At 48.4% G+C, this 23522-nt stretch overlaps 1 protein-coding gene across 2 annotated transcripts in view; it reads left to right on the forward strand.

Moving 5' to 3' along the window:
• TFAP2D (transcription factor AP-2 delta) overlaps positions 1-23522 on the forward strand; it is a 67985-nt gene that overhangs the window by 5194 nt on the left and 39269 nt on the right. For both annotated transcript variants that reach the window (XM_078862459.1, XM_078862458.1), the window contains 2 exons: positions 6276-6336; positions 20799-20964. In XM_078862459.1, the coding sequence (XP_078718585.1) occupies positions 6276-6336; positions 20799-20964 (227 nt within the window). The remainder of the gene's footprint in view (positions 1-6275; positions 6337-20798; positions 20965-23522) is intronic.

Here is a 23522-nt window from a genome sequence, read left to right on the forward strand (position 1 = left end):
CCGCATATAGCGATTTGTTTGGTATAAAAGGGTTAGCCGCATATACGGGGCGAAATTGTTCAAACGGAACCCGCATAGTACGAGGGAAACCTGCAATCTGTATCTGTGACCCGCGCCTCTGCAATCGCACAGATTTAACGACGAGTTAAATGATCACGCTAACTGAGCAATTGGGTTAAATCGTGTTTGTCTGTGTAACTCGATTTGCACGAGTCCTCTGTGAATGCATCCAGCAGCAGTAACATTGACTCGCATTACTAGAGTAACATTGACTCGCATTACTAGAGTAACATTAACTCCGACGCGTGATTGCCACAGCTTGTGAACAACACAATGTGTGTACTCTGTCCTAACACACACACACACGCGTTGTGTATTTTCAATGCTGCAAGCAATGTTGTGTAGTAATCAGTACTGTAATACAGTATACATTTCTCCGTAGTATATTCATCATAATTAAATCACGAGCAAAATGTGTTTTTTTCTTCAAATTAATTAATGCGAGGATTTATTTTTAATTTGTCGAGCGCTAAGATAAAGTACAAAGGCAGCCGATCGTTAATTTGGTACAAATGCGGCGCATTGTTAATTGTTTACAGTTAAACATTTGAATCGCTCACGACTCGAGGTGGGGTGGTTTGGAATTAAAATGCAATAAAGCATTATAATTGTCGTGTTTTGCCTCGCATGCAAAGCGGCACATTTTGTAATGCGAAATATTTAATGTGCACTCGACAATTCACGCAATAATTTAGTTCATTATAACACGAGCAAAATAAACGAGCGTTAATTATAGCGCGATGCATGAGAGAGCTGACGACCCCACTCGCTCTACATTACGTGTGTGTGATACTTTCTCTGTACGCGCATGCCGTGGGTGATGTACGTGCATACAATGGTGCTGTTGTAATTAATTAACCTAATTTAACTGCAGACTCGGTTCTCACAGGTGTGTAGATTTTATCCAAAGAGAAACCTAAAAACACAATTAGATCTTGCTAAAAAAAAACACAAATTACGACTTTTTTATGGCTCTCAATCTTGTGGGTCATCTGATCTGCATTAGAGTATGTAGTCAGCTCGGCAGACTACAAAAACTACTACTACTACCACGTGGTACGTGTGTACACGTTCAGACGACAACTACTACTACCACGTGGTACGTGTGTACACGTTCAGAGTCCAAACGATTTGATTCTCTGGTAAGCGGGTGGAAATGCTTTGAACTATTTCGTGGGCAGCCCGTCGTACGAACGGGGTGACGTGCCACTCGTAATATATAGACACACAAAATACGTTTAATAATTTCATTTCAAAGCCGTGTTAAAGCACATCGGCGTGTAACACTCCGTTATATCGCACAGACTGAACGCTGCTGTCCCACCGCAGCTGACGCGTGCGGACCGGCGCTACGATGCGGCTATGCCCGCTGATCATGGCAGCGACTCGCGTGCCATGTAAACACGCGCCACTTACACTTCCTAAACAATGCGAACGGGATCATATTCGCAAAGATATCAGGATGCAAAGAACCCCCCTCCCCCGTAGAGCCTTAACTGTCTGTAGAAGTAAGTGCTGTTCGCGAACACCTATCAAGGGCGGAACAGCACACGATGAGATGGGCCGCCAGCGCCACGCCGGGCCGCCTTTGTCTCCCTAGTGGCGATGTTTACACACCACACCAAGTACTCATTTGAGGCCGAGTCGACCTAGGGGAGACCCAGGACCGGTTCAGATAATCGTCACTGGCGTGGACCGTGAGTGAGAATCGAACCTGGGTGGCTGGGACCGTGGCGCAGTGCGCTAACCGTGACGCCACCGCTCCCCAACAATAGACAATCGTCAACACACGAAAGAGTCCCCGTGATAGCTGATTGCCAGGCTGGTGGGACACCCTTTATTAAATTGTGTAGCTATGAATGCCGGAACGACGCACGTTGGTGCGAGTGGTGTGGAAAGCTCCGCGCCCGGCCGTCTTCGTCTTCCCAGTGCTGCTGTTTGCACACCGTGCGCGTATGTTGCAGACGTAACTTCATCGATCTGAATTTGTTCAATATTTTGTGTAATTGCATATATAGTATTTAATACAATGAAACAATTCAAATGAGTACACAATTTGAACTGTCGAGATTAGTAATTTGGTTTGGGCAGTTTAACACGTCGGCTTTCGCGACCAATATTATCCATAATAAAGGTATTTTTTGGGGTTAGATCGCGTAAATATAAATTGCGTCGTTAAACCCGCCACCACCCGACGCAGGCAATTGTTTGGTTTGTCACGTAAAACAAAAGGTGACAATTGAGTTATTACTTCAGCACATCGCTTGTGTGTTGGAGAGTAAACCCACGCTGGAAGGGACGATGATGATGGTGGTGATGGTCGAGAGTAGTGCGGAGTGGCAGCGCAAGGAATGGAAGGAATGTGGCCGTGGGGGAAATCGCCACGCGTTACACCAACAACAACAACCACAACAACAACAACCACAGATGATGCTGCTGCTGCGTGGATCGTTACTACATCGCGAGGGATGGCGGTGGATATGGAAATGCTTTTTCATCCAGCAGTGGATTGACCATGACGGTGAAAATAACATTTTTTTTAAAACAACGATACAGTATATAGTACTGTGTATAGAATTAAATTCCAAGGAGGATACTTCGACGCATCCGCAAACCGAATAGCCTGTGTTGCTGATGGACATACGCGAACTATGAGGATGCCTTCAATATATTTTTTGAGTGCAGTATTTATTTTAATAAGAATATGTATGTACTTATGCTGCGATAGGATTATTGTTTGTATCGGTGTCACAATCTGGAACGTGTCTCCAGAAACGTATAATAATTATTATGATTATCAATGTCTGCAACCGTCTTACTGTTGCATGTAAAAAAATCCACAATTAACCATTATTCAGAGGCTAATTTAAAAAAGGCCACTATACACGCAGGAGAAATCGAACCACTGTTTGCTTGCTTAGACGAATGCTGTTGAATGATATTGATCTCGAAAGCCGTTGGAATAAAACGAAGTTTGTATTTATAGATGGGGATTATAGAACGGTGTTCTACATATATATTATAATGAACCTTTAAAACAGGGTCCCAATTCGACATCGAATATGTTACCTTCCGTCCAGTTTTATTCAAATACCGCAACAATGTTTATATCAAACTCCGCTTATCAACAACGACAAAAACATTATAATTTAAATAAGTCACAATACAAAAAAACGGAGGAGTGGGGGGATTTGGTGGGTCGAAACATAAAACAAGAATAGTTGAGAACATTATTCGGTGGTGACCTCTCGCATCTGCCACGAGTGACTCTGGCTCAACCACTCGATCGCATTGACGCCATGAAGTCCACACAGATGTGGGGGGAGTGGCGCGTATGGGGGTTGGGGGGCACATTTTTCACGCCCCCCACCCCCCAAAATCTAGCGACCAGCCGCTGCTTGTGATTGCGTGCGAGTGCAGTCTGATTAATCTGGGTCGAGCCGAATGTACCACTGACACACACATATACTGCACGTGTCAGAGAGTGCGTGCGGTCGTATGTGTGCCATGCCGGCCTTCATCGGTGCTCGCTAACAGCACTTTCCCCAACACTCTGTTGAGGCTTTCGGGGAGATATTTGTATTTGCTTGTGCAGCAGTTGGCACGCTGCGATTCGAACTCGGCGATTCGAATTCCGATTTTCGTTGTCCGTCCTGGGCCTCCCCTAGGTCGACTCAGCCTAAGTTGAGCACCTGGTGCGATGTGAACATCAGCACTGGGGGGGGGATACAAAGGCGGCCGGGCATGGTGCTGACCACCCACCCCCTCGTGTGCTCGCAAACAGCACGCGCTCCAACAGTCTGTTAAAGGCTATAAGGGGGGGGGGGGTCTTTGTGTGTGTTACTTACAATTAGCATCAAGTGTGCAAAATCGTGCGTGAGCACTCCCGTAGGTTGACACCTCGCACAGACGCGTACTGTGCGTCTGTCGGCAATGTCGTTTGAAAAGGTTTCAACATCTCGGTGTGACCTTATGTGATTTGATATCTGTGCGTAATTATACTTTTCGCGGTGAAGTATGGTCAAACAACCCCCACCCCATGATAATTTTTCAGTGTGGAGGGGGGGAGACTTAAAACCCAATCCAGCAGTGGGTTTATGAAAGGTTGTGAATTATTACTACTGTAACAGTTATTAGCCGACGTAAGAGTCAAGGAATGGGAACGCGTTCGAGGATGAAATCGATCCGTTATCGGTGCAAGGTGCCAATGTGGATTCTTCTCATCACATCGCAGGATCGTGCAGGTGGCGACGTGGTGGGGTAGGGGAGTGGTGGGAGGGCGGGGGCTTCATCCAGCAGTGGATTTACAAGGCCCTTGTAAAGCATTAACATTTTACATTGTGTTGCTATTAAAATGATGATGACGATGATGGAGTGCTCGCGCGCACTCCCAACTGGTCCAGCATTGTCCGTGGAGCTGATCCCTCTTGGAACAAAACTAGGGGGGGTGGGGGGGGGCTCTCGGACGGGCCGATCAGCCTCGCCGATTAAAAGTAACGCTTCAGAGTTTATCCAATTGTGGGACTTTAACGCCGTTATTGTACAGCGACACCAGCAGCAACAGACGCCGTCGGGTTTTTTTTGTTTTCTTCTTCGTCTTCCTGTTCCTCCTCCTTTAACTCTTCCCGCATTTCGTAGGCCACCACCGACAAAAGGCGGCCTGGGGGCGGCAGACGACGGATTTAAGTGCTTCAGAGCTTATAAAATTAGCGGCAGAGAAAGGGCGAGTTAAAACACGAACAAAAAAACCCCGGCTCGCTCGCCTGGCTCAATAAAGAAATAAATTAATAGGCAGCTCGCTAAAAACGGGGGCACCTCAAAGCAAACACGGTGTTGGGATAATGGATATGTTAAGGAAGGGGAAAACGTGGTGGTGGCGCTTTACTTTAAACGCTTTATTCACCTTCCACCCTGCAGTCTACTTCGCGTGGTGGGTGTTTAAAAGATGTATAAAGCTTTCTTGGCACTGGCAGATGGATGCGAGAGGAGGAAGCGGCCTCCTCCCCCCCCCCATTTTTTGTACAGCCACAGCGCCTACGGAGCAGCGGCTCTGGCGCTGAAACTCCTCGAGAGCGTGCGGCCCTATGAAGAGATTTGCCGTGGCGGATAATGGGAGCTGTCACAACCTCTCCTCGCCGTCACGCGCCCACAGCCTCGAGTGTCAGTCACGGGGCACCCACCCACCCACCCCGGTCCCTGCTTAAAAGCCCGAATCACAGGAGGCGGCGCTGACAAGGCTGACGGAGAGAGGCGCACTTTCATTTTGCTTACAACAGTTGCCCCCCACCCCCCACACACATTTCGCTCGCTCGCTAGATCGTGCTAAAAAAAATCCCATCCTACCGGCGTGTCTTTTAACCGTGTCACGCACCGACAAAAATACAAAGATCTCTCCCGTGTGTAGCCTTTAACATACTTTTTGGGGCAAGTGCTGCTGTTAGCGAAGGCCTGCACGACACACTCACACTTCAGACCACTGTACCATACACACATATATGTATACGCCCACGTACACCTATATAGTCCACGCATGCGTGTGTTTATATGTAAATTCGTCATTTATTGTGAGTCTTGGTCAATCCAAAGCTGGACGAAGGCCTCTCCCCGATGCCGTCGCTACCTGCGACGATCCTGCGAAAGTAATAACAACGATCCCATCGATCGCCACCTTGCACGCGAGCTGATTTCATTGTTCCGTTTGCCCGGTGGATGTTGGATAATGCAGATTATAAATTCGTATTGTGCTTAGCCCCATTACCTTCACCATGAAACAAAACGAGGCCTTGCCTCTCTGAATGCGCATCCGTGTGTACCATCTAATGTGCTCACAGTAGGACATTGACTTAGATCCTACAGATTCGCCTCTACCGATGGATGTGCATTCATTGTGTTCAGCTTCACGGGCTCAAACAATTAATTTGTGTGAATTAGGTTTCACATGTTTTTTCCCCCTACACATTTGCAACGTGGGCATGTGTTTTTTTGTTGCAATTTTAGTACAATCATCAAATCGTGGTTGTAAATTGCGCGCGCTCGTTTGGTGTAATGTAGATAACACGTGGTGGTGGCGACGATGATTCATTACGCTAATGGGATGCAGAGGAATCGTGAAAAGGCCCTTAATCTTTGCATATAGGGATTGCGTAAGGCGACGCAACCGCTGTGCACAATGTGTTTAAAAAAAAAAATCTCCCTTCGTGTTTCCATTTGCCCAGGGCTGCCTTGAAGGACCAAGTGGATTGCTCATCAATGGCCCAGGCGGTGTCATAAGGAGGGGTAAGACATTCGGGACCATGGCTGTGCACACATTGCCAAAGTGTGTCACGTCTGCACACGAGTTTTGTTCGTTTGTTTATACAGCTGCTTGACTGCTTAAAATGTATACGCATATATATATAGCGTGCAGGCATACAGCAGCATACAAGCCCTACACATATACACACACAAGCAAAATAGTACATGTACTGCATATACTGTAGGCTATACACAATGCAGTAGTGGTGAGCTTCGACCAGCGGTGGGATCGCTGCATGTTTTGTTGAGCTCAGGACACAGTAAAAACACCTCGGTCATAAACAAATAGGTTTCCTTCTTGGCTGATGGTAAACATTGTCGTTCATAATGGAGCAATGACCAAAGTGTAGCCGAGGGTTGTTGTTGGTCACTGCTGACTTTGATCATAGTTCGTGCACTGAGCGATCGATTTGTAAGGTACCTCGCTTTAAATCGTATGGAGGAATTGGAGAGAAACGAAACATTTTATTTTGAATCTCCACACGTCGACCCACCGATCTCAATACACGTATTATGATTGTTACTGTTGTTTCAACACGTTGTAAGATAAGGAGCCATCACTTCCACAGTAATTAAATCGTCTGAGGAAAGTAAATGGTCGTTAGATGTCCGTGGGGAATTTCTAAATGCATCACCCTCTATATAACGAGGCTGACTGTCGTGTATTAAGTATGAATTAATCATTAAATGTTTGCAGTGATTTACTGCGTCAGTGTAACCATCCAATTGTACAATTTCTTTGACTGCCACCTGTCATGCACTGAATAATAATACGATGTGAATTATCGAGAATACATTTGTGTACCAGTTGTTATGTACATGACCTTACACTATGGGAAAAATATATTAATTGCTTGATATTGTTAATGTAATCCACGTGCCCAACCCATTGACAATCCACTATTGTGCAAGGTTAATTGATATAAATAAGTACACATATTTTTACAGATACTATACATCTTTAAACACTGCCTTGCACCGTCGTTCCGTTACGATACCATTGGGTTTTTAATGTCCCATTTTAGAGATAGTTGCGCACTTTGGTAATCACCATGGAAAATTACTTGGCATAGGTGTGCTCTACAGTATATTAATTAAGCGCAATGCCAAAAACGTTAAGATTCGCATTCCTGTCATAAGCCATTGGCGCATGTATTTGTTTAAATGTTATTAAATTTATAAACTTGTAGCAATCATTAATTTACAATTGATGATTTTTTTTGTGAATGTGAAATAATTACAGTAACGATCTACGGTACTTTGCAAGAGAGATGTGCAGACCTGCTACGTGTATGCAAAGAATAACAAAACACATTCTTGTTTTTTTTCAATCTCAATTCAGTTGTGGATATATTAGGGACTTTGCATTTGGGCCACGTAATCTGTGTAACTGATTCTTTAAAACCCACTTTGTATGGCTAATAATAATACAATCTTAAAACCCCTGCTGAAACAGGAAGCATGTTCTGTCTAATACCCAGTAGCGTTTTTTTTACGGAGCCCAGGTGAGAATCATTCAAATACAGCATAAAATGGCCCAGAGGCAAACATGCAGGAGTGAACGTGTACCAATCCTGCATTGTATAATCTGGATATGTGTACATATATACACACTGAGCTATAGCTTTCACAGGAGTCAATCGCCTGTTGAGGGCAATTATGGTTATTCGAAATCGGTGGGGGTATCCTTTGGCCCACGTGATTTCCTGTATAGGTATTCAAGCCTCCCGTTAGTCCATTAATAGTCTATCGTGACAGAAGATCTCACTGCTGAGCTCGGTTGTACTGTAAACCGATGGTTCGATTCCGGCTTAGAGCTACCACCAGCTGCAGTATTGTATTCGTCAAATTATAGCGGGCGCTGTAGATTGTAGTGTAGTTTGTAAGAGCAAGATAATGGTGTGCCATTATCACAAACCCCTAACCCGCTTTCAGAAACTTTACCCCGTGTGTCGAAGTAAGTGTTTGCTAAATGTGACTAGAGTACCAGTACATTATATCTACAACGGGAGTAATCAGAGTGGCGGAGCGGTGGCCCAGTGGTTAGTGCACTGTACACTAAAAACCCGACGACCGGATTTTGATTCACGGCAACAGCTGCTCACATCAGTGGCGACTGATATCTGAACCGATCTCAAGTACCTCTACCCCCACCCTTCTTCCCGGTCTTGACCAACCTGCATTGGCCAAAGCAACGTGGTGAAGTTTGTTAAAACAGCTTCCACGACCCGTGTGGAAACGGCTTGGTTGATGCCTTTCATCAAGCAGTGGATTGACCATGGACTGTTATTCTGCGAAATAACACATTCCAATTAACAATGGAGAAACAAAGGCAGTTTGACGTGGCGGTGGATTCCCCCGCCGGTGACTGTCCGGTGTCTATTGGACATCTGTGAAAAAAAGCTTTACAGTCTATCGGATTCCTCCAGCATGAATACATATTCTGATTGGTGCTCGCTAACAGCACTTGCCCCAACAGGGGGATATTTGTATTTGTGTATTGCGTGTGTGGGGAGCGGTAGTGTAGCTGTTAGCGCGGCGAACCTGAGTTCAAGTCCCGCTTACGGCCAACAACAGTTACGATTGTTTGAATCTGTCCTGGGCCTCCCCTAGGTCGACTCGACCTCAAATGAGTACCTGGTGCACTGGGGAGACAAAGGACGGCCGGACGTGATGCTGGCCACAGACCCCCTCGTGTGCCGTGATGGCCTTTATAGGTGCTGGCTTTATTGCACTATTGCCAAAACATGATATACGGGTGGGGGGGGGATTTTTGTCTTTCTGTGTGTACGAGTGAGAGATTGTTAAAGTCCTTTCCCTGCACCTTCGATTATTATCACGGTTGGCTATGTACGGTGCGAAAGAAGTTCAACATACATACAAAGTGTTTGAGTTATAATCTCACATTCGCGCACACTCCAAGACAAAGATTCTGCCCATATATCCAGAACAGACTGGTGGGGCAAGTGCCGTTAGCGAGCACCTATGAAGGCTACCATGGCACACGAAGGGGTGGGTGGCCAACACCACGCCCGGCCGCCTTTGTCTCCCGAGTGGCGATGTTTACACACACACATCGCCACCAGGTACTCCTTTGAGGCCGAACTCGAACAGGTCCATGACCGGTTCAGATAATCGTCACTGGTGTTGGCCGTGAGCGGCAATCGAACCCGGATTGCCGGGTTCGGAGCGCAGTGCGCTGACCGCTATATTACCACTACCTCACACACACACAACACACTATCATACTCTCACTTAACACACGGCCAAGCGCTATCGACACGCGTGGTCTGTGAGCGGTGGAGGAGGCGGAGGCGGCGTGCGTGCGCACCGCTGCTCGCTCAGCGCGTCGCCGTCTGACGTTGCGTGTGATCCGCTCCTCCGCTCGCCGCGGGCGACCCCCACAGCCTAACCGAGACTTTCGCCCAGGGCGCAAAAAAAGAGGGGAGGAGGGGGGAGAGAAGTAGAGCTGGGGGAGGGATGGTGGGGTGGTGGGTGGAGGGGAGGGTGTATTGTAGACGGGCGCTCTCTCTCTTTTTTTTTGCGGATTCCACCCTCGCTTTTTTTTGCCGTCGGCGACAGAAACTACAAACTGCTTTTGAATCAAAACATTTTCAACATTAATATGAACGAAACGGCACCGCACATATCGCTTTGCTTGTAACGTTGCCTGCCTCCCACCCAACCGATCTCGGCGCGTCGAGAGGCGCCTTCATGAGATAATTTGTATATGTCACAACCCTAAAAGGGCTAGAGCCCCTCTCGCCAATCGTAGCCGAAGCCCCAATTAGCATCTTTCATAGCGATTTCTCTCCCTACCCCACCACCCCACCAAACAAAAGCCACGTGGCACGGAGGAGATGCGTGCCATCGTGCGAAGCGTGCGCGCCTAGGTATTCGCCGAATCGGAATTATTTTTTTTGTTGTCCTGGAGAAATCCGACGGGCTACGAAGCTCTTCGTAGCCCGTGTCCAGTAAACGGCAGTTCGCATTGACGCAAGAACGCCCACCGTATTGCCACCTATTATCGGCGCCCTGTGTGTCGTGTATTATGATGCATGTGTGTATTTTAAATGTAAAGTGTGTCGGTAGTTAGAAGGAGAACGGTGGTTAGCGCACTGCGGCTGACAAACCCCAGGTGGCGATTGCAGCTTGCGGACGACACCACTAACGTATAAATGAATCAGCCTTGGGCCTTCCCCTAGGTGGACTAAGCCTAAAATGAGTACCTGATGTATGCATAAGCAGTGGGGAGACAAAGGCAGCCGGGCGTGGTCTCTTGTCACTCGGCCCCTCGTGTGTCGTGTCGGCTTTAATTTGTGCTCACTAACAGCATTTGCCCAAACAGTCTGCTGGCTATATCGGGGGGTCTTTGCTATACATCTCTTACCTATAAAATGAAATTTTTGTCTGTCTGTCCGTCTGTCTCTGTCTGCGCAATTGCGCTTGCGAGGGATTTGACTCTCAAACGGTGGGGTTTACGTGAAATAAAATGTGCCTGGTACCACGCCGCAAGCATCGCGGTGGGCAAGCACTATTCAGTTTTCCCGTCACTCACCTTTAAAATAGTTAAAATAGCGTATTTTTTGCGATTTATTTTTATGAAAAGATGTAGTTCCGCTATTATATATTTATTTCCCTTCGCCGGTCGGGGCGGGACAACGCGCACAGCTGCACATGCGCACAACGCTCATCACGGTTAGCCCCCACAAACTCTCACGCACCATCGCCGGAGGTGTGCCGGCTTTTTTATTCTCCTTCACACTCTACAAGGTACGTTGCACACATTACTATGATATGCATTTGTAAAATTACACTTTGCACTGCTGACAGGGGTTGCCCCTAGCAACGCACACACGATCGGCACACATTTGCATTCGCGTTAAAAATGCAACAAAACACACAACGCTGAGCTTAATTCTTCATAGTGAGATGTCCTCTTCTCCCCACTCCACCCCAATGCGTCCTGTTGCTACTATAGAGTCCGTAGATATTAATATTACTGCGCTTAGATAGTATTAATGTAGCACGGCCGGGGGGAGCGGTCCAGCCCACACCCTGCCAAGGTGACACCTCGCTGGCTGGGCAATCTAGGCGAAGCCAGGGTCCACAGGTCGCAATCGGGTAACCGATACCCGTACCCTACCCGATACCCGGCTACCCATACCCGGCCGGGTACGGGTACGGGTAGCTGTTTGCGACCCTGGTGCGGCCGGGTACGGGTACTGGTAGGCCATGAGTCACTGGTGAGTAGCCGTTTGTCACTCATTTCGGGTAGGGTACGGGTATGGCCCTGGTGCGGCCGGGTACGGGTAAGGAATCAAAACCCGTTTGCGACGTCTGCAAGGGGCTCTGCACGGGACAAGGCCTCACCACGGCAATGTTAAGTACTATTTCCTTGCTTCTTTCCTTATATTCACGTTTATAGAAACCCATTTTTTTATATTCACCTTGCTAATATTACATTAACTATGTTTATGTGCAGACAACTATTTTTTTGTCTGCTCACAACTAATATTTTTAAATTACCATAGTCATTTATAATATTATTATTATTGTGTCAACTCACGCTGATAGAAACCTGATTTTTAAAGACTTACCTTGCAAATATTACATTCATAATGTTTGTGTGTTCACAACAAAGATTTCTAAATTTACTTGGTGAATGTTATTATCTTTTTTATTGTGTCTACGGCCTTGTGTGCGTGCGAGTCCATGTGTGTGTCTTCCACTATGTGTGGGTGTCTACGTCCGTGTGTGTGTGTATCAGTCCATGTGTGTGCGAGTCGATGTGTGTGTGCATGAGTTGATATATCTGTGTGTCCGTCGATGTGTGTGCGTGGTCTGTGTCTGTAGACAACTAATTATTTTTAAAAAAAATTGACATTTCCTAATATATATGTGTGTGTCTAAGTCCATGTGTGCGTGTGAGTTGATGTGTCTGTGTGTGTGAGTCTATGTGTGTGTGTGAGTCCATGTGTGAGTCCATGTGTGTGTGTCAGTCGATGTGTGTGCGTGTCTCCATGTGAGTGTGTACGTCCATTTCTTTGTGTGTGTAGGTGCATGTGTCTGTGTGAGTCGATGTATGTATGTGTGCAAGTGCAACTAAAACATCTATTGTGTGTGCGTGCAAATCTATGTGTATGAGTCTATGTATGTGTGTAAGTCTTTGTGCGTGTGTGTAAGTCGATATGTGTGTGTGTGAGTCCTTTCGTGTGTGTATATGAGTCGATATGTGTATTTGTCCGTCGATGTGTGTGTGTTAGTCAATGTGTGTGCGTAGTTTGTGTGTGTGCATAGACAACTAAAATTTGGAAATTAAGTTAGTATTTTTTATTTTATTTACGTGTGTGTCTAAGTCCATGTGTGCATGTGATTTTATGTGCCTGTCTGTGTCGATGTGTGTGTGTGAGTCGACGTGTCTGTGTGTGTGAGTCGATGTATGTGTGTGTGAGGGTACCTGTCTGTGTGTGTGAGTCGATGTGTGTGTGTGAGTCTGTGTGTATGTGGCTCCATGTGAGTGTGTAAGTCCATTTCTTTGTGTGTGTGTGTGTAGGTGCATGTGTGTGTGTGTCCGGCAAAACAACCTCCTACCTCCTCGCGGTGCCGGACGGGCAACACTGTCGTGGGCAGTGCTGTGGGGGGAGGGCCAATGCCCATTGGCCTCTCCCCTCATGGCGTCTGTGACCACCACAGTGGCTAAACGGGGGCTCTGGACGGGTGCGAGGGGCTGGTAACCCCTCCACCTTCAATTAATCACCACTAAACTACGAATTAAACATAAACCTGTAATTAATAAGCTTGTGCCGGAGGCCCCGGGGGGTCAGGCTTTTATGACGTCTCCTGGCCAAACCCCATTTGGCGGAGCCAGGAGATTGAATTTTCACCCTCGGGGCTCCTCCAGAAACAACGAAAAACCATTGCGGATGGCCACGTGGAATGTTCGAACGCTCACTGCGGAGGAGAGGCTGCCACTCCTCTGTCGGGAGCTGGACCGGTACCGCCTGGATCTCTGTGGCATTCAGGAGGTCCGGTGGATCCTGCCACCATGAGGGGTGGACAGTCCTCTACTCGGGGCAGGAGACTGCCAAACAACAGGGTGTGGCTCTTCTTCTGAACAAAAGAATGAAGGGGGCGTGGGAGCGTGGCGGTGAGGTGTGGGAAGCTGTAAGCCCCAGGATACTTTGGGCTCGCCTTCCCATCAACCAGAGGCGAGGAGTGGTGGTCGTGGTTACTTATGCCCCCACCGAAGACGAACATCCGTGGAGGGATGCAGGCAAAGCCGATGAGTCAGACGCTTTCTATGACCTCCTGTCACAGGTGCTGGCTAAAGTGGCCACTCGGGACAGAGTCATCTTGTTGGGTGACTTCAATGCCCGAGTTGGTCATGATGCTGGCACCTGGTCTGGAGTGATTGGAAGGCATGGGCCAGATCAGCTCAATAATAACGGTAGGAGGCTGCTAGATTTTTGTGCAGCCCATGGGCTTGTAATTACCAACACGCTCTTCTGGCATCGGCGCATCCACACAACATCATGGATACATGCCGGGTCCAAGCAAGAACATCTGCTGGACTACATAGTGACGGACCAGCGGATGCGAGCCCATGTCCTTGACACCAGGGCCTACCGTGGAGCTGATCTGACCTCTGACCATCGACTAGTCATCTGTAAGATGCGCCTGCCATTCTTCCACTCCGGTGGTGGGTGTACACCCAGGATCCCATTCCAACCAAAAGTGGCCTGGTCTCAGTTAGCTGATGAAAGTTGCAAGCGAGAATTTCATCATTGCTTGCAGCTGGGGTTGGCATCGTCCCCCATTCCACCTGATGTCGAGGGTAAATAGGCGAGGTTTAAGACTGTGACTCATGCAGCTGCAATGGCTGCTTTGGGTACGCGGTCCAGACCTCCCCAGAAACCCTGGCTGATGGAGGAGGTGTTCAGGTTAATTGAGAAAAAGCGACAGGCCCACTCTCATCGGCTACAGCATCCCACGTCAGAGAATGTTAGAGGCTTACCGCAGCCTTCGCTCGGAGGTTCGGAGAGCCGTAAGGCGCTGCAAGGATGGGTGGTGGTCACGGGTTGCTGAGGAGATGGAGTCTGCCTCAGTGGACAACTATTTAACTCCATCAAAAAAGTAACCTGCAGCGCCACACCTATTACCATCATTAGGGGAAAAAACGGTGATCCAATCTCCGACCCCCAGGAACAGGTTTGCAGATTTGCTGAGCATTTCTGTGAGGTCCTGGGGGAGGGGAAATCCCTCAGCCAGGAAAACATCATGGCACAAAGTGGTGATGACCCTGCTGAGGCTGCGGTGCCTCATATATTAGAAGAAGTCACCCCCTGTGAGTGGCTGGCTGAGGTGCCATCTGTTGAGGAAGTACTGAAAGCGATCCGGAGTCTGAGACCAGAAAAGGCACCGGGCAGAGATGATCTCCCAAGCGAAATGCTGAGGGAGGGTGGCGTTTGTGCACAAACTGCCCTATATGACATCATAACAACAGTCTGGACCACTGGACAGGTTCCGCAGGATTGGAAGGATGCTCTGGTGGTCCCCCTCTTTAAGAAGGGGGACCGCACAGACTGTAACAATTACAGGGGCATCTCACTCCTCAGTTTGCCGGGAAAGGTCCTGGCAAGGATTATTCAACATCACCTTGCTAGGCACGCTGAGGAGAGGCTTGCGGAGCCCCAATGCGGTTTCAGGAAAGGGCGGTCCTGCACAGATGCCATATTTTCTGTACGTCTGCTACAGCAGAGGTGTAGGGAATTCCTACAAGACCTACATCTCTGTTTTATTGACCTGGTCAAGGCCTATGATACCATCAGTAGGCCTGGGCTCTGGGTTGTTCTTCGTGCTTTCGGAGTCCCTGACGCTCTGCTCACGATCATTAAGGACCTTAATGATGGTGAGTGGGCCCGGGTAAAACTACGTGGCCGGGAGTCGGAGCCATTCCCTGTACACCTTGGGGTGCGACAGAGATGTCCTCTGGCTCCCACATTATGTAACATCTATTTTGACCACGTAGTTCGTGAAGCCTTCAATAGCTGTACCGGGGGGAATTTCCATTTGGTACAGATATGATAGGAGGCTGATCGATGCCCGGGTGCGATCAAGGGATGGCTCCCTATTGGTCAACCACGTTATGTATGCCGATGATTTGGTAATATCTGCTCATTCAGAGGAGGAGTTGGAGATGCTGCTGAGAACTGGAGCGTGCCACTAAGAGGTGGGGCCTTACCATCAGCCCCACCAAAACTAAGCACCTGCCTGGGTATTTTGTACCATTGAACACTCCACCCCCACAACTCCCAATCGGTGATGGGGCAGTTGTGGAGACAGTGGAGAGTTTCCCATACCTGGGCAGTGTGCTTATGACCGGCTCCAGTTTAACAGCAGAGGTCTCACTCTGAATCAGTCGAGCGGCAATATCTTTTCATCGGTTGCGTAATGCTGTGTGGGAGCTACCTGGTCTGTTGCTCCGCACGAAGCTTCAGGTCTTCTTGGCCAGTCATTCCCTCCCTTCTCTACGCTTGCAAAACGTGTACCCCCCTAATGGAGCATCTTCGCCGGTTAGATACATTTAGGCTGGCCTGCCTACGATCCATCCTGGGTTTAACCAGGCTGGATTGTGTGAGGAGCTCACAAATCCTTGAAAGATCTGGGCAAGTCCCATCTGTGAGCTCCTCCGGCAGGCAAGGCTGCGTTGGCTGGGTCATGTAGCCCGCATGCCCAGCCACCGCATGCCTAAACAGCTTTTGTTCGGCCGGATCGAGGGGGCTAAACGCGCACGGTACGGGCTAGAGAAGAGATGGAGTGATGTGGTACAGGAGGACGTGGAGCTGAGTGGACTTGCCAATGACTGGTACCAGCGGTGTCAAGATCGGCCTATGTGGAGGAGGCTCGTGAAGGACGCTACTGGGCAGTTGGAGGCAGTCACCGTCCAACAACAACGGAGGGCGGAGGAGCGATGCTCACAAAAACGAGCGGAGCGCCGGGTGGCTAAAGCACAGCAAGTTGGCACAGTAGGGGGCACAGGTGGTGCATCAGCCAGTCATCTCGGTCATCTCAGTCAGTCGACCCGTGGCACCTGGGTCTGCCCCGTCACCTCCTGCGAGCGGGCGTTCGACACTTCACGTGGCCTCAAGGTGCACATGGCCTGGCACAAGCGTCATGGTGACGTCACCGCCACTTAGTGGTGAATGGCGGTTGTTGTGAGTCGATGTGTCTGTCTGTGTCAGTCGATGTGTTTTGTGTGGGGGTCCATGTGCGTGTGTGTGAGAGTCGATATGTCTGTGTGTGGCTCCATGTGTGTGTATCTAAAGTCGATGTCTGTGTGTGTGAGTCCATATGTGTGTGTGTGTAAGTCGATGTCTTTGTGTGTGTGTGGGTCAATGTCTGTAAGTGTGTATAGGTCGATGTGTGTGTCTGTATTTTTTTCCCGGGAAACGCCGGGTACTTCCCGCTAGTACAGTATATTTAGCAGGATACATATGTAATAAAGGACTCTTTAGGCGATGTAGGTCTCCGTTTGTCCTTTATTGGGTTCTTGTCTCGCACCCCGCGATGTCCGCGTGTTGGACCCGCGCCTCTTCTGTCGTGCGCCCCGCGCACGCGTCGTGTGCTCCACACACCCCGCAGCCACACCGCTGTTCCGTGTGCCCCGCACACCCTGCAGCCACACCGCTGCTCCGTGTGCCCCGCACACTCTGCAGCCACACCGCTGCCCCCTGTGTGCCCCGCACACGCTTCTATCTCCTCACACCCCGCTAGCTCCACACACTCCGCTAGCTACTGCTATCCCACGTACACCACTGGCCGACGGTGCCGTGACTCCGACCACGTGGCAAATAGCGCCACTCTTCCGCCACCACCCAGCGTGGCTCTCCCCTATTTCCATGCTCTCCCGACTCACAGATCTCTTCCGGCTCTCTCCCTATATCCTCCTTCTCACGTGACCCTGACTCCTCCTTCCCACACTTCCCCTGTCTCCGCCCCCACTCACCCCGACTCCCATTGGAGCCGAGGTGAGCAGTGGCTCCTCCCACACGCCCCGTCGACCAGGCTCCGCCTCCCCAATACTCCGGCCCGTGTGAGTGGTGCGGAGGCAGCGCCCACCCTGTCCTTGCTCGCATTACACATACAAACGAACCTCAATTATTTTACTGCACACCTAAGCACCCTTATTGTTTTACTCAAGGGAGTAGACATGCTCTCAAATTTCGTCCTACAACCCGCACTGACCAGCATGGTTGAGTATGGCCGAATAACCGCCACGACCCTGCACGACAGAGGCAGGCCATCATCCAGCAGCCGATTGACATGCCACACGATATTATACAATCCCCTGATATTCTTTGGGTCTTTCGTTAAAGTCACGTAGATAGGTTCAAATTAATAAAAATAACATAAACAAAAACCACGACATTTCTATCACAACACGAGCGATCGTCATCATTATTAATTTGAACCTATCTACATGACTTTACGTCACGAAAGCTTTGAGTCAAAATCCTCTGATAATTAGCATCTGTTGAGAATAATTCCAACCAATGGCTGCAATTGTTCACACACAATGCGATCCCGATTTGCATCATCTTGGAATATTGCTCCACCGCAGAACATGCACGTGGGGAAAAAAAAGAAACCACTTTACAAACTCGCGGTCAACAACACACTGCCTTAACAGAAAATGTATAATAATCGTTGGCAACGTTTCGGGCAATGGGCCTACTTTCATAGCACATGTTGCGGCAGTGTGAGTGCGGGGTTCTGGTTTTTGGTAATTGTGCTTGTGCACGACTGGCAACGAATCGTCGTAATAATCAAATCCTGTCTTTTAACTTGCAATTTCAGACACGGGTAGACGCAGGTGATGACAATTGGAAATATTTTGGCACTGGGAGCAAATATTCACCTTCATCCTCCTCCCCGAGAATTGATGAAATCGTGATGCCAGGCCGCGATTATTTTATATATATATATTTATAAATGGAATTTTTTTGGCCTCGCTTTATCCGCCTCCTTTAGCCATTTTGCATTGCAAACTATTTCGCTTGAGCAGTGTTTTGTACATTTTTCTCTCACACTTACCTTAAAAGTAACTTTGGCATGTTTGCTCGCGTCAATCAAATATTATCGATTCTTACACACTTAAGTGATTCGGTGCTTGATGCAGGCCTCACATATGAAAATATATCTGATTACACGCATATTTTTTGCTCACGCTGCATTTATATTATACTTCAGTAAATGCAGTCATTAACATACCAAATATAGTGTTAGTCGTACATGCTCAGTCAACGCTTTGTTCATCCAGTGCTGAATAAAACGCCCCCCCCCCCCACTCCATGCGGGTCTTACGGAGTATTCGACCATACTTCACCACATTGGTCAGTGGGGGGAAATTAAGGTGGGGAGCATATACGTTGAAGCATAGTAGAGTTCAACAAAGCAATGAAGCCAACACGTAAATATGCAGGTTAAATACATGCTTCGAATTGTACAAAAGAAGTGGATTTATAGGCAGAACACACCACTCAGGAATAATGGTCGGTGTGCGCAGGTGTTAGAGGTGGTTTGTTGAGAGATGCAACGACTTGGGGGGAGGCCTTCATCCAGCAGTGGATTGATTATGCCTCGTAATGATATGGAAATATCTAACATGTTTGATTGAAGATCCCGATAACAATGTTAGAGGAATCAAAGGCGATACTAGTTGGGTCTATAATATATATGCACTACGTTAGGGGCACAGCTGACCGATATCGCTTGGGCTTGGGGTTAGCATCAGAGCGCTCCGGAGGCTCTCTCCATGCTCATTGTCTCTAAAGGCCCTCAACCTCGCTCATTAGGGTTACAACCGAGCGCGCGAGCCACTTGGCAGACGAACTGCGCGACCCCCCCCCCCCCCCCTGTGTGCACTCCATCAACGAGTGCGGCGGATGAATCCCTTCCCCGTGCGAGTGACGCGTCAGTAACAGGTGGCTGGGCGCTCTCCCACTCCGTGCAGTTCACCGCGGGTCAAATCTTACCTCGCGGTGGGGGGCGGTGGGGGGGGGCGATGGCACAGTGGTAGGCGCGCTATGCCATGGAACAGAACAATTTAGAAGAGTTTCTTTAGAAATGCCCTGTGAGCTAAACCGGTCCTGGGCCCTCTCCTAGGACAACTCGGCCGCAAAATGAGTGCCCGGTGTGGTGTGTAAGCATCGCTACTGGGGAGGGCAAAGGCGGCCGGGCGTGGTGCTGGCCACCCACCCACCCTCCTCGTTTGCCGTGCCGGGGCTGCGCCGGCCTTCATAGGTGCTGCTCTCTTACAGCACTTGCCCCTATAGTCTGTTATGGGTGGTTCTATGTAGCCTCATGCCAGTCGCGCTATGAAGAAGGGCCCATTGGCAGACACGTTGCCTATTTATATGTTTAAATTCTTAGGTAAGGGTTATTGATGCATGGTCAATATTTTGATAAGCGTGCCTATTCACCACTGCCAACACAGTATCACAAAAAAGAGTTTAACCTTAGAGTACTCAGTGCATCTTCCCTTAAAGAACGTTATTAATACTTATTTTACGGGCCTTTGTCAATCCACTGCTGGATGAGTTTCTCCCGACTCCGAGCGCGATAGCCTCCTCTCACGATCCTGCAAAGTAAAACACCCACCTCTAGCTCCTGCACAACAGCCGATTTCGCTCCATGTCCTTGAACGTACTCTTGGACAATGTTCCGTTCTTCGGCTGCCATTCCGCCATCCTGCTTGATCCATCGGCCATCGTTCATCCCTTCCAGCGACGTTTCTTACCCTCGCTTTACATTTTCGGGAGCCGATAAGATCGTTCTAACAATTGCCACATTCTCTAGTCCAGTGTTCTTGACTAATTTTCAGAGGGGGCACTTTCACCGATAAAACGTCGTGGTTTTTTTTGCTTTTAATTTAGATTTTTGTTTTCTATCTACGTGACTTTACCGAAAGAACCAAGAATATTAATTCTTGCAGTCACGGAAGTTTTAAGTCTAAATTTGAGCCTGTTTGCGTTGAACTAGGACTCGTGTCTTCGTCTCTAAACATTTGGTAGTTCACCAGCAAGCCTCTTACACCGCTGATGAGACACTGACCAGAATCGTCAAAATCTTTATTTATCCTGAAGAAATCTGACGAGTTGTGAACCTCTTTCCCCCCCCCCCCACACGTCCAGTAAGGGGGGCAGGTCATAAAGGTACGACAACAAACAAACAAAAACGATAGGAGTGCAAAGTTTCGGAAAGCCCAAAAACCGGTCCAGAGTTTGCTTCTGTTGAACCAATGCTGCAGTGGTGTGTGTGTGTGCGTGTGACCGATGGGACGCGCATTAACGTGGAGGGTCAGATGCGTGAAGGAGACGCGCGTGCGGGCCCAGCTTTTGCGGCGCCTAATCGTGCGCCGTGCCTCCCCATGCGGTTCGCAGGTGGATCCGCAGCGGTCAACCCCACTGACCTCTTCTGCTCGGTGCCCGGCCGGCTGTCCCTCCTCAGCTCGACGTCCAAGTACAAGGTGACCATTGCAGAGGTGAAGCGGCGACTGTCTCCCCCAGAATGTCTCAACGCGTCCCTCCTGGGCGGCATCCTCAGGAGGTGAGCGACTACGCCCGCTACTGCTGCGCTTTGTCAAGGGGTGCCGTGGTGGCGAGATATTAACTACCTCGCCTGGTGTACATAGAGGTCGTGGGGTTCGATCCCGACCCTGATGGCTGTATACAGTAGTCCCTCGGTTAACGTTTTTTTATCCATTCCACAAAAAAAGCTACCGTTAATCGAAATAACTGTTAATCGAATATAGGAATTCCATTTTAAAAGCATTAATCGAAAACAGAAAACGTAATGTAAACAAAGCCAGTTGAGGTCTAAACGGCTCATAAATGGGCGTCCCTGATTGGCTGAGGGCATGGCTCAGCCTCACTTACGAGTACTCGGATTGGCCGAAATTGCATAACATAAACGTACCGTTAATAAAAATGTTAACGTTAGTCAAAACAATGGGGGTCCTATTGGAGGCGGAACGTTAACCGAAAAATCGTTAACCGATGTCACTGTTAACCGAGGAATTGAGTTTGCATGTTTTTCCCGTGGTCGCGTGGATTTTTATCCGGGTCTTCCGGTTTTTCCTTTTTACATTTAGAATCAACATACCTTTAGAGAATTTGGCTGCTGTACATTTCCACGTGATAAGCTACTTCGTTCTGCTATCATTTGTGGCCTGGTCGCTTCTGAAAAAGAGCTATGTAGCTCAGTGGGCCTTACCTGGTAAAAACTAATAATTTAATAGAAGGTGAGGTGTGGTGTGGGGGGAGGCAGGGGGTAGATGCTGAGGTGAAACCATGGATTAATTTCAGCTGGGGCTCAGCCCGTAGCTGGAGGGTGTCCTGGTAAATATTGTCCCACCTGGTACACTGCATCAACCATTATACCTGAATACATAGCACGGAATTATGATGAGCGTCGTTGTGGAGAAGATAAATAAGCAGACTCTACCTCGTTAACTACTTTATATATCTGTCCCTCTACGTCAACAAAATGAAAGTATGTTTGTTTGTGCTCCCCGTGTTCAAATATATGAAGGGGATATGGTGTTCGCTTATTTATGTTGTTGCTTGCGTCCTCCACAACTACGCTAATTAATACTTAGCGGTATGCATTTTTATGACGTTGCATAAAAAAAGGATCCATATATTAAAGAGAGGGCCCTTGCCTAAAATATCTGGAAAGTTCTGCAGCATTAGTTCAAGCAAGTCAGAATCTGTTGATGGCAAATTGTATGTCGAAACCTGTCCAGAGTTTGATTGCATTGAACCAATGCTGTTGAAATCATGCACTCCCACGAGAAGGCCTTGCAATTGACGGGGAGGGATAGATATTGACACCAGTCAGCGTTGATTTATGATCCAGCACTCAGTGATTGACTCCAGTCACTGACTTACTGGTGGTCAGTCTCCTCATCACTCTTAAATCGCTACTACCATGGCTACTATTCCTATGAATTTCCCTCAATGATTTCTTCTAACAGCATCGATGAGATTAAACTGATCCATTTCATCTCATCCACCCTGGGTTCAACCACCACATTGCAGGTCACAACACTAAACTAAAATATGTATATTTTTAACAGGTAAGGCCCACTGAGCTACACAGCTCTTTTTCAGAAGCGACCTGGCCTCACGTGATGGTAGCTGGACGAAGTGGCTTATCACGTGGGCATTTCTAGTAGCTAAATATGCTAAACACGTGCCGATTGAAAATGTGGGGAGAAAAAAACGGAGGACCCGGAGGGAAATTCCACGTGACCACGGGGAGCGAACACGCGAACTCCAAAAATACAGGCGTCAGGGTCAAGATCGAACCCACGACCTCCTTGTATACCAGGCGAGGTAGTTGACATCTCGCCACCATGGCACCCCCCTACTTTCCTCTGTCTTCTCACATTACTCGACACTGTCATTCTCTCCCACCGTCTCGTTTTCCCAAAACCTTATATCATTGCCCAATTAAAGAACATGAACTTTGGTCTATTACACATTCTTCAACAGTGCGGTCTGTTAAAGTCCACTTGGCTACTCAGGTTTTGAACGTAAGCCTATATACATGCCTATTCAACAAAACATATGCTATTTTAGGTACCACTTTTCCAAAGCTATTTGTGAAACATGCATTCACGTTAAATGAACCAAATCTGACATGGCACTTAACCCAAAACCAACTGTAAACTAATCCTAATCCTAACCTAATCTTAACCTTAACCTCACAATAACCTAATCGTATCTCTTACCATACCACTAGCCTACCTAACCCTCCAACTTACCGAATCAAAACCGTAACCTAACCCAACCCGAACCTTAATCCTCAATCTAACCATGCTTGCTGGTTAGAACAAAAATCCATTCTCCCTGTGGGTACCAATATTCAGGGGAACAAAGGAGGTGTTTTACAATGTCTCGTCGTTCTGGTATTAGTCCCCCCCCCCCCCCACCGGAGCCGGCTGGCTGTGCCTGTGTAGCGCAAGTTTGTCGTGTCACTTGGGAGGTTGTCGCAGCGCACGTTGCGTAACGGCACGCGTTTGTCCGCTCCGTCGCCACATCTCGCACCGGGCCGTGACGAGTGGCGTGCAGCCCCGTGGACTGCGTGCAGCTACACGCACA

The sequence above is a fragment of the Lampetra fluviatilis genome, chromosome 14, assembly GCF_964198595.1.
Source record: "Lampetra fluviatilis chromosome 14, kcLamFluv1.1, whole genome shotgun sequence".
NCBI lineage: Eukaryota > Metazoa > Chordata > Hyperoartia > Petromyzontiformes > Petromyzontidae > Lampetra > Lampetra fluviatilis.